The sequence below is a fragment of the Atractosteus spatula genome, chromosome 3 (genome assembly GCF_055471065.1).
Source record: "Atractosteus spatula isolate fAtrSpa1 chromosome 3, fAtrSpa1.hap1, whole genome shotgun sequence".
Taxonomy (NCBI): domain Eukaryota; kingdom Metazoa; phylum Chordata; class Actinopteri; order Semionotiformes; family Lepisosteidae; genus Atractosteus; species Atractosteus spatula.
In genome coordinates, this window is record NC_142708.1 from 4,230,801 (window position 1) to 4,243,198 (window position 12,398).

The following is a 12,398-nucleotide window of genomic DNA, read 5'->3' on the forward strand; positions in this document are numbered from 1 at the left end:
AAAATGCACAGTGAACCATTCTCTGCACAATTATATCCTAGTTTTATACGTAAGAAAATTCTTCACCGTTTATAGTCATAAGAGCCTCAGCAGACAATAAGCTAATTATTTCTACAACCACTTATCTTGGCAAATGCAGAAAAACAACCACTGCCTATGACAGATCCCAGATCCACACTGGTGTCTGACTTGCTGAAAGACTCCTGGGAAAGAATACCCTCTTAACTGGCAGTGGCACACTACTTAGAGGAAACCAAATGAAGAGGTTTAAGAAGTTACAAGTTACAAGAAGTTACTCTGTGAGTAATGTGCAAATACAGAATCAAATCATTTCAAACAAATTGTATTTGTAGCTTATTCGAGTACAAATAAATTTTGCTTTGGTTTAAATGTAAAAAACTGGAACACAAAGAGCAGACAGGTAAGGATTCATCTCTTATAGTGTATCATATGACAGGGTCAGTACTGCCCAAGGGGTCTTCATGTTTGATAGATCTTATGTTTTCATAATTCTACGTGGTTTCCAAATTAATTTAGACCATCATGTTTCGTAAATATAAAAATAGGACATATGGAAAAGTCATACTAGTTCTGTGATGTAGCACAATTTGTATTAAATGCAACTACCAAATTTCTCAGTACAGTCATTTTTCTTGATTTTTAGATACAGTATACTCAGCTGCCTATATCAGCTTGCTATGTATATATAACCAGCGGCTATATCACCCTGCAACTCAACTGGCAGCCCACTGAAGCTCAGCAGGTGTGAGCCTGGTCAGTAACTGAAGGGGAGACCTCCTGGGAAAAACTAAGGTTGCTGCCGGGAGAGGTGTTAGTGAGGCCAGAAGGGGGAGCTCACCCTGTAGTCTGTGTGGGTCCTAATGTCCCAGTATATTGACGGAGACACGGTACTGTAAAAATGTGCCGTAATTCAGATGAGACATAAAACAGAGGCCCTAAATCCCAGGGCGTCTCTCGAAAAGAGTAGGGGTGTTACCCCTGGTGCCCTGGCCAAATCTCCCCCTCTGCCTTCCCCAATGATGGCCTACTAATAACCCCCATCTATTAATTGGCTTCATTCCTCTGTTCTCCTCTACACTGACTGACAGCTGGTGTGTGGTAAGCGAACTGGAGCACTTGGGCTGCCATCACATCATGGAGGGAAGTCTCCAGTACCTGTAAAGCGCTTTGAGGGGGGTGTTCCGAAAAGTGCTCTAGAAGTGTAAGGAATTATTACCGATTGTTCACATCACCTAAGTCAGACTGCTACAGAAAGAGTTCATAAACCGCAAGAGCAAAAAAAAAAGTTATTTTTAATCAAAATTACATTTGGGAACTTCAATTAAAAATCATCGATAAAATGCTTAAACATTACTGGCAAGAACAATCTATGAAAACTATCAAAAACAAAAACTACAATATGTCAAATATTTTAGTTTATTAGTGCAGATCAGATTGAACAAGTCTACGTGCCATTTTTGTTTCTGTGTATTACTGTACATGCAATTTCTAATTTTTGAAATTACTTAGTGAAATCCTTCTACTCTTACTCTATGGGCTCCCAAACAAGTTGCAATATGTTCCAAACTCTGCAGCTAGACTACTTACTCACACCAGACCCCGGCAGCATATCACTCCTACACTAAAGTCTCTATATTGGTTGCCTATTAAGTCATGTATTCAATGCAAGATCTTGTTACTGATTTTCAAGGCTCTAAACAATCTGGATCCATCGTACATCTCTGAACTCCATGTTACAGCCCCTCCCACAGGCTCTGCTCAGGTGAAGCCGGCCCTCTACTCACTGTCCCCAGGACAAAATCTCTGACTACTGGTGACCTTGCCCTCTGTCGCTCCCTCAGTGTTGTGGAATGACCTTCCTCAGACTCTATGAGAGACAACTTCATTAACTCTCTTCAGACCTAAACTTAAAACTTGCCCATTTACCAAGGGCTATGTTTGATTGCTTACATCTGTAAAAACTTGTATGCTCTTGTTTATTTTGTTTTCATTTACTTTCCATCGTACTTTTTTTGGGGTATGTTTTCTTTATTCACGATGTACAGTGTCCTTGGGGCTGGAGAGGCACTTTATAAATACAAGTTATTATCTGTAGGAGTACTACAGTTCTCACCAGTACATTCTTCTTTATTCATGTTCTGGTTTTATTGTTACAGCAAAACAAAAGATTAAATCCAGACTTTCTCTAATAATCCTGCTTAGAATCTTCTACAAACCTAGAATGTAGCAAACTTATGAAGTAGTAGACACACGCTATTTAAAGTGAAAGCACATTTAATTTTGAATGACTTCAACTGTAATACCTAGACAGTGCACTGACATCCAACACAGCCAGCATGACATTAGACATTTGTTTTTAAATGCATCCGCAACATGTCAGCTCAGTTCTGTTGATACTGAAAGCACCCTTCCATTAATCAAAAGCTCTCAAAATGACAGCCCTGAGCAAACAAGGCTCCCTTCGTTCCACTGTGTCCACCTCTGGAATGTCAATCACATATTTACTGTAAAGAAAATTGAGAAAAGGGATCCTGATTGTTTCAAACTGCTGTTAACAAGAAGAATGTATTATTGTACCAGAAAACGTTAAAAGGGACTTCAGTGTTGATTTTAGCTTAAAAATTAAAGGCAACCTTTTTTTTTCTTTAACATCTAAGCTATAGAAAAATGTATATTTAGTTTGTTTTTTTCATGAAAGAAACCACATGTAGAAGTACTTGTACTTTATAAATTTTACTCTGCAAGTCTTTTTTTATAGCCTGTGGTCATGTAATGGAGCTTGAGTTGAAGTGAACCAACATCTACCTGAATCCACTTCTTTCCTATATCATATTCAGTGCTAAAATTAAGTGTAAAAACTTAATTTTATAGCTAAAAATATACTCTGTAATTTCATTTAATATTTTTTCTCTTGCCTATTTTTAAATATTTTTTTATTCAGCCAAACTACATACCAGAAGATGCTGCCCTGAAAAAAAATGAATTTACACTACGTACAATGGTGCACTTCACAAGCAACGGTTCAAACTAATGAGAAGCATAAAGGAAACTAGCCGATGGGATTAGTTTCCCATTAATTCTTAAAAGTTGCACAAAAAATGCCATTGCAATTTACTTATTTTCAATAACAGTCATCAAATTGAGAAATAACTTAACGATCTTGAAATGTTAAACCAAGCAGAGGGGTGTTTTGAAATGCTGTGCAGTTGTCAGCATACAGAATGCAGTATTTGGTGTGCCAGAGATCCAGAGAATGGGTATTAATAAAGTAAAGCCAAAAATGAGGTGTGAGTGTCAGACATTACATTACAGCCCCACCACTGTTCCAGGATGTACCCAAACAAGTGCTGTTACTATTCACTTTCCCTAGCAAAGGCAATCTGGCAATTCTAAATTTATTATGGCTCTCTGACTTAACCAAGACCATTTGCTGTTTTTAACACTGATGGTGCTCTGATATTCACACATTTGTCTGCATCTTTCTAACAAACGCCTGCATGGCCTGCAAGTTAAACCAAAAATTTTACTGAACAACATCACCCACACTCAGACGCTTCAACTCACAGGATGAGTTCTGTACATATGATAAGAGCTATAAATAACTCATCGTATAAAGCCAAAATACTTAGGGAAGCCGGGTCTCCTTTTATTATAGATCTGGAAAAAAGTCTTAAGTTATATACAAATTTGGTTCAACAGTAACGGGAGAGACTGTGAAGCTGCAGTGGGTTAATGAAGTAACCATGCACAGATCCAGTACCTGATGGTGTGCAGAATCACACCATCAGGTTATCAGAACAAAATGAACTTAACATCAGAACTGACTACCGAAGTGTGACAGCTTTCTGATGGAATACACAGTTTTACTGGATTCCAGTACATCAGTACATTTAGAACACTTACTGGGATATTCCAGCCTCAAAGTAGGGGAATCAAGGTAATTCCAAACCATCTTTTGAAATCTTAACTATAGCACAACTTTGTCAGTCACTGCTGCAGACCACAGCATGCATGCTCTCCATGTTGAAAACATTGCAAATATCCTTTTCAAAACCTCATTTCAGGTTTGGCCTGCCACCTGTACTTTTGTCTGTGGAGTGCATTTTGTCTGAAGATTTAAGTTATGTTTTTTTTTGCAAAGTTACAGGAGAGACGATTCTTTGCAAGGCATTTAAAGTATATGCAACAGTGCTGACAGATGCAAAATAAATTACCTGTTTCCTGAAGAATGAATCTTGCAAAAATAACAGCTATTCCCCTAGACTAGACAGTGAATTCTCTTTTCTTCAACCTGTTCCTGAAAGACAGCCCACCAACTGTCAAGGGCATCTTCCTCACCCATGCAATCGAGCACAAGGTTATCATGCTATCACTCTGTGTAGTTATTTCCACCTACTTACTCTAAATTAGTAAACAAGATCCATGAAAACACACCATACTTTAAGCACATCTTCCAAAACAAAAATGGAGTACTGACTAAATAAGCTGACATTTCTAGGATCCATAACATTTTCTTATCGTCATAATCCACGACTTTTACAACTGCTATAAATATGGAATTAGGCACATATTTTGCATAAGACTGGAACACCAAGTGTTGTGCTTCTTGTGTTTCTTCGAAATCCACCATGAAACCAGATTAAGCCTAAGCACCGTCTTGGTGGCAATTACTTGCATATTTATTGATGATGCAAAAAGGTGTGAACTACTCCACTACATTAATGCAGGCTCTTCAGCACATCACCACAAGCTGAAGGATTTCCTGTAGGCTTAAAGGTACGCCCAGGTTTTCTAAAAGAGAAATTTATTATAATTTATTATACCCTGTAATTTCTAGATGCTGAATGCATAATTAAAGGTGTACATAAAGTATTTAGTTTCGAACATACAACGCACTATCTTTTGGCTGTCAGAACTCTCCTGAACGATAAGACCACAATGTTAAAAAAACAATCCCCAAGTCTCGCCGTTTTAAAATCAGACTGATGAGCAAAAAATTAAATTGTGTCAGAATGCTGACATCACATCACAATTCGGAACACACTCACACTGTGTTTGAAAAGTGGTAAATTATGAATGTCAGAATGACTTGTGCTCAGAGTAAGGCCCACACACACCCAATAGAAGCAAAAAAAACTTCTTCAAGTTATTGAAACTTTAAATATCTGGAAATATATATATACACTGCAGTTGCTGTCCAGTGCAAACATCATCACGTCTTCAAAATACAGCCGACCCGAGAGAGGAGAATAACTCACAAGAAGCAACTACTATGATGGAGGAGTGCAAACTAAAAAGGCGTTTTAAAAATGCAGCCAAGATTGTCCTTGATCTCCTGCATCAGCCCTTCTTGAAAGAGAACGGCATGTCATGATACGCTCACCCCAGAAGGCCAGGCATGCAAAGCGGCTGAAAACCTTCCTCTGCAGTACTAGGCATAACTGTACCCTTGCAGTCCCCGATTCTTTTAGGAGACTCTCCCGAAAAAGGTGATGTAACGAGAACCAATATCAAACAGGAACGGAGTTAGCTGCCTGAAAGAGTTACAAGGATACTGAATGAACGCAAACAAGCCTAGCAGAAGTAGGCTGGAATTCCTATTTAATTCTGATGGCCAGTTGCAGGAAAGGAGGACTACCATGGACCAAAAAAGGCAGAGGACCCAACTGGCCTGCTTCCCTTTACAGCTTCTCATGTTCCGGTGAGCCTATAAATGGCTACCTTGGTCAAAAAGCCACCAAATATAACGTAGAGGGGAAGTAATAAATAGTATTACTGCAGCTGGGAGCACAATACTCTTGCTTAAAACAGATGAAGAAAGATGCAATGGCTAACATGGTGAGCTCCACTGGAGCAAGGAAGTGGGTGTTAAACACAGAGCAGTGGTTGATCAAGATCATCCCTGGTTAGGGTGAGGTAAAGGCATGAAGTGATTTTTTGGTTGCATAAGAAACGTCCTGCAAAATTAGGGTGTCGACATGAACTACACATACTTTTAGGACAAAGATAATAATACCTAACACTTATATAGCACTTTTCTGGACCCCCCACTCAAAGAGCTTTACAGGTAATGGGGATCCCCTCCAGCACTACCAGTGTGCAGCCTCTCCTGGATGATGCAACAGCAGCCATAGTGCACCAGTAAGCTTACCACACACCAGCTCTCAGTGGGGAGGAGAGCAGAGTGATGAGGCCACTTCATAGATGGGGATTATTACGAGGCCATGATTGGTAAAAGCCAGCTGGAAATTTGGCCAGGATGCTGGGGAAACACCCCTACTCTTTTCGAGAAACGCTCCGAGATTTTTAATGACTACAGAGTCAGGACCTCGGTTTTACATCTCATCTGAAGGACGGCGCCTTTTTACAGTACAGTGTCCCCGTCACTATACTGGGGCATTAGGACCCACATAGACCACAGGGTGAGACTACTGGCCTCACTAACATCTCTTCCAGCAGCAACTTTAGTTTCTCCCAGGAGGTCTCCCATCAAGGTACTGACCAGGCTCACACCTGCTGAGCTTCAGTAGGTTGTCAGTTTTGAGTTGCAGGATGATATGGGTGCCGGCTGCAAAGAAGGTTTTGGACTGCATCTGGTGAGCATCACTGCTCTCCTTGATATGCTACAAGCACCATTTTTCCAGAGCACCTATTAAGTATACGACGGCACCAAGGCATTTTAAGAGAAATTGCATCTACTAACATGTCAAATAACTTTGGCAAACCTCATGCCCTTTGAAAAAAAACAATTAATGACCTGTTTTTGGGTGTTCTCCAGTCATTTCACAGACATTCAAGCCAAATACCTTTTTCCCCAAGGTGGCCAATGCACATTCCAGTAAACACCATGAAAAAGGTGTGCATACACACACTAGAGCACACATTTTGCTTACTGAACAAGTAGAGACTTTGTGGAAACCTTAGTGATCCCCACTGGCAATAGCAAGGCTGTGGTTGCTATTAAGCCAGCTGCTTTCGGATGTGGAAGAAATGATTAATGGGAGAAACAATTAGATCTTACAAGTAGCTCCATAAGTTCCAGCTTCAGCAGGGCTCTTAACCTGCTCTAGAAGAGGGAAACCACATAATCACCCCCAATTTATACATAAAATCAAACTGAAACAAGTCCAGATAAGATCACAGTGTTATCAGAGAATAGGAATGTTATACACAACTACAGGAGCAGTATCATCCTATTGACAGTATCTAAGGACTTCATGCAGAGTACCACTGACTTACAGGTATGTATTTTAGTGAGCTATATAGTTTTTCTTTCAGTAACTTTTTACCTATTAAACATTGCAGATAAAGTATGTTAAATGGAAACCATTTTTAACTCCGTACTGTTGATATCTTGCTGAATCTGTGTGAAGGCCAAAGAATTATACAGGAAAAAGGATCCATTTAAACATACAAACCAGACTCGTATTAATTCAGTTTCAGACCGGAGGCATTTAGGTTAGTAAGGGTAAGCCAAGGAAGGACGTTTTTGGCTACCAGTAAAGTCTGTGCACTGCAACTCCAGGACAAGGTCTGACATTTTTCCAAAGAATTCTATGCCACAAACAGCATTAAAATTTCTTGAAGTTGTGCATTTGCAGGATAATGTTAATGCTTGTTTTATATAAACCTACTGGAAAATATTGATTTAACTAATGCTGTCCATTTTATAAAAGTACAATACCTGAATGTGGGGATTTTTGCATCCTGGCTGTTGTGTGGCTTGCATGCACCCCTGAGCAAGACACAGTAGTAAGGGTGCGAATCTGTGCTCAAGAACCTCTTCCTTAACAAGGCCTCATCCTCGTGTCTGAGCACGTCTAAATATTTTCATTCCCCTATCGCTTGTGTATATGGCACTGAAGTAAATTCATTTTACTTTAAATCTGGCGTAAACATGGCACTAGATCTAAACGATATCACACCTTGCAGTTTACAACACTTCCTTTGCAGTAGTTCAGTGAGAGGGAACAGCAGCCATACCCGTGTGTAACTTGACAGAGCCGAAGCTCACTGCTGTTAACAGGTGGTTAGTGCCCGCACGTGAAAACCTGAAAGCATTTTTTTCTCACCTTCCAGTCGTGAGTTTCATGATTTGCAGCTCTCAAAACCCACACGACTGTCAAAAAAAAAAACCTTTCAGTTCACTTTTGAACCACTTTCTCTCCTTACCTGCAACCTCTTGTTTATTTTAATATGCGATCAAGGTATATACCCATCTGTATGCACACATACATATCCATCACCAAAACCTAAGGAACCAGATAAACCGTTTTGTGGCACTATACAGAGCTGCAGGCGCTGTGGGTGTTCACCAAAATTGGCTCAGGATTAACTGCACAGCAAATTAAAACTACAAGAGCGTTTAATTAAGTCCTAATGATTCGAGAGTTACTTTTTTTTTTATTAAACACTCTCTCTCTCTCCCTGCTCAATTAACCAGCTCACGACATTTCCTGCTCGGAATGGACCAGACCCTTGCAGAGCGAGTATACTGTGTTAAGGCAAGAAACTCTCGTCCTGGCGATGGAAGTTTGCTTTAAATTGAGGTAACTACACTGCAAATGGACAGTACAACAGGAAAGCGTTGCTCTGCAGGTCTCTCACAGTGTTGCGTCTGAAGACAGGCCGATTCTTCAAACCCAATGTTTTAGACAGTAAAAAGGCCCTGTTCTACCGAGGTGAAAGGATTTGTATCGGCTGTCTGCGATACGGCGCTGATTCAGCAGCAAGGCTTAGAAAGTTTTTATGGAGAGTTTGTTTGCATCCGGCGCTGCAGCGCTACTCCCTGCAGTTTGAAGCGCACATCAAACCGCTGGCTGTCAACAAGTTGTACCATCAAACTTCACAGCTAAGCGCGGCTCGGATCTCCCCCGAGAGCCCTCTCGTTAACACACAACCGACTTCTTTTCTTTTTTTTTTCCTGTTTGTTGTGGTGGTTGTTGTTCAAATCGTCTTACTTTTTCAATAAATCCCCCAACTTACTGGTTCGTAGGCGGCGCGGTCAGCGGGAAGGCGACCTCCTCTTCCTCGTACTCCGCGCCGTCCAGCATGTCGTTTTCGTCCACCGTCCCCAGACCCCCGCAGACGGGGGGCGGCGGAGGAGGGGGCGGCAGAGGGGGGAAGGCGGCGGCGGGCCCGTCCGGACCCCCCGACGTCGGCGACATCCGGATGCCCTGCGCCTCGGGGGTGGGGGAACACGCCGCCCCGGCCCCCGCGGACGAGCTGCCCCCAGACTGCGAGGGCTGCCCGGCACCGGTGCCACTCCCAGCGCCGGCCACCGGGCACAGGACGACCTCCGGGGGGCCGCCGGGCGGGAGGTGGCGGAGGAGGGCCGAGGCTGCTGCCGGGGCCGACTCACTCACCCGCAATCTCGGCTGGGCAAAGAAAGCAAAGTGGGCCTCCGGGCCTCCGGCGGCAGAAACCCCGGTCCCGGCCGAAACCGAACCTGCCTCTTCGCTTCCGACCTCCGCCGCCATCATGATTTTCTTACAGAATATTTTTTCTTCGGGTCCTTCGTTTGTTGTTACTCGTTGTGTGTGTGTGTATATATATATAAAATATGAGCATGCAAAAGAGAAGAGAGAAAGGAAGGAAGGGAGGGAGAGGGGGAATTAAAGGGGTGGAAAAGGGATCCTTCCCCCCAGTCTGTCTTGGGACTCTTGGTTTTTTGTCTCTCTCTCTCTCTTGCTCTCTGAACAAACAAAAAAAAAAACAAAACAACAAAAAAGCTCAGCTCCAAAACTTTCAACTTGGAAGAACTACACCACCTCACTGGTGCTCCGCCGCCACAGTCCTGGTCAACGCACACGCTCGACAAACCTCCCCCCTCCCCACCCCCCTCCAAAACAAAACAAAAATAAAACAGCCACGGACGGCTGGGCTCCAAAATGAGTTTTTAAGTCTCCATCCTCGTCGCCGGGCTGGGGAAAAGTTGAAGAAAGTGTGGCACCGAGCGAGCAGGGTGCGAGGCAGAGACACGGCGTCTCCCTCCCTGGGGCAGCAGGTCCACTGGTCGGCAGCGTGTGGCTTATTGTCAGTCTCTGCCTCCCAGGTTTCTGTCTTTCTTTTTTTTTGTCTCTCTCTCTCTTCTTCTGCTTTGCTTGTTTCAGCGGCGATTTCCAGCCTGCAGTTGTTAACACCACACTCTCTCTCTCGCCCCCTGGCCGCTGCAATGCCAGTTTCCTTCGCTCGCTTCTGTTTTAGATTGGGTCCCTCGCCGTAGCCCGGCCGGATGTGAAAAAATTGTTAGATTGTTTCTTGCGCAAGTTGGTGTTTTTTTTTGTTTCGCTGCCGAGAGCTGTGGGTTGTTGTTTTTTTTTACCCCCCCTGCGCTGCCGAGAGAGCTTTAGCTCTTACCTCTCTCTCCCGTACTGGAAGCGTGTTGACGCTCAGGCTCAGACCCGGCCAAGCGAGCGCCGAGCGGCTCGACCGCGCCTTCGATTCGCCCCGGCTTCTGAGAAAATCACTGCCTGAGAAGTGGGGCAGTGGAATTGATGTCTCTTATTTAAAAAAAAACAACTTTTTTTCCCCCCATTATACAGAAAAACAACAACGTAAACTGGGGCAGAAGAAGAACGTTTAACTTATTTTTTTTCCTGTGCAATAACATTTTGGACATTCAATCTCTGTGGACAACCTACTTCTACTACTGCCAGAATAAAATAACTGAATCTTTTCAGCGCTGAACAGAGAAGACTAGGAGAGGTGTTCAAAAAAGTGTTCAAAATCCCCCGAAGCACTGACAGAGAGATAAACCTGACTTCTTCAGGCCTGAAAGTGAAAAATAAACCAGCAGGCCTAAGTGGAATCTATGGATGAGTGCATTTAAAGCTTAGAACAGGAGGCTCTTCTCTACACAGAGGGTTGCAGGAGTATGGAACAGTACGTGTAGTTGAAGCTAGAGTCCTGGCTTCTTTCAAGGAACAGCTGAATCAATGAAAACAGCTGGGATCAATTAGCTACTGATAAAGCACATTAGCTGGCCTAATGACCTGATTATTTCTAAGCGTTCTTGTGTTTTATTCACCAGTGTATACAGTAAGTACACAACACATTGTAGAGCCATCTGTCAGGACAGTGTCCAAGGAGCTGGGAAAGGGAGCCGCTCAGGATATTGGGACTGGCTCTGTGGGAATGATGGGAAGCCTCCATCGACAGTACACAGCTGTGTAGCATTTCTTTGTCTGGGCTGTGTTCCTTTGTTGCTCCCTCCTGTCACCCTGTCTGCCTTGGCTGCTTCAATACTCGTGCGGTCCATCCCCCCATGCGTGAGTCTGAGTGCTCCCTGTGTTGGTGATTCGGAGTATTTCAGGCTTAAATGAGGGGCGTGGCTCAATAATGAGCCCGGTTCTGCCCCTGGGAGTCTCTTCCTGGCGCTAGAAACTTGCATCTGTTTAATAGCACCGCAATATGTACGTTTTTATATTGTGGGGTCTATACTTGCCTCTTTACTCATTCTTACATTGACTTTCATTTGTACTCCTTACACTCATATTCCTACCCTCTCCCTCAACTCCCTGCACGACTAGAAACACAGGCAAAATACCTTTTTTTCCCATTTTCCTTCTAGTGTGGAATCACCAGTACTTGTCAAACCGCTTTATCCAAAACAGGGTCACAGGGAGACTGGAGAGTTAGAGCCTACACTGGCAAGCTACAGGCATGAGGTGGGGTATACCCTGAATGGGACACACACTCACATCAGGGCCAATTTTCCCAGAAGCCAAATAACCTATCAGTAGGTCTTTCAGCCATGGCAGGAAAACCATGCAAACAGGAGGAGAATATAGAAGCTCCACACAGATAGCACCCCAGGAACCGAAACCAGGGCCCCAGTTCTGTGAGGCAGTGATGCTAACCACTGTGCCACCGTGCTGCCCTTGCAACAGTTATGCAGTTCTGAATTTAATACTTTATTTCAATTGTTAATTTAACCTCAATATAAGGAAGAAAAATCTTCATTCTGATTGTTTCAGTTTCTCAGGGCATTACTCAGAACATTTGCCTTTTGCAGGTGTTCCCTGATGTGACTGTCACCCTAATACAACCACCACACCAGCAGACATATCATCCTACAACTCACAGCTGGCAGCCCACTGGAGCTCAGCAGGTGTGAGCCTGGCCAGTATCTGGATGGGAGACCTCCTGGGAAAGCTGAGGCTGCTGCTGAAAGAGGTGTTAGTGGGGCCAGCATGGGGAGCTCATCCTGCAGCCTGTGTGGGTCCTAATGCCCCAGTATAGTGATGGGGACACAACACTGTAAAAAGGTGCCATTCTTCGGATGAGACGTAAAACCGAGGTCCTGACTCTCTGTGGTCATTAACAATCCCAGGGTGTTTCTCAAAAAGAGTAGGGCTGTTACGCCAGTGTCCTGG

At 43.3% G+C, this 12,398-nt stretch overlaps 1 protein-coding gene across 2 annotated transcripts in view; it reads right to left on the reverse strand.

Annotated features, from left to right (window-relative positions):
• rasa1a (RAS p21 protein activator (GTPase activating protein) 1a) overlaps window positions 1–10,417 on the reverse strand; it is a 49,553-nt gene extending 39,136 nt beyond the window's left edge. The window contains exon 1 of one of the 2 annotated variants that reach the window (XM_088910331.1): window positions 9,007–10,417. In XM_088910331.1, the coding sequence (XP_088766457.1) occupies window positions 9,007–9,503 (497 nt within the window). In that variant the 5' untranslated portion in view covers window positions 9,504–10,417. The remainder of the gene's footprint in view (window positions 1–9,006) is intronic. The other variant, XM_088910332.1, reaches the window with a different exon arrangement.
• Between the last annotated feature and the right edge of the window lie 1,981 nt (window positions 10,418–12,398).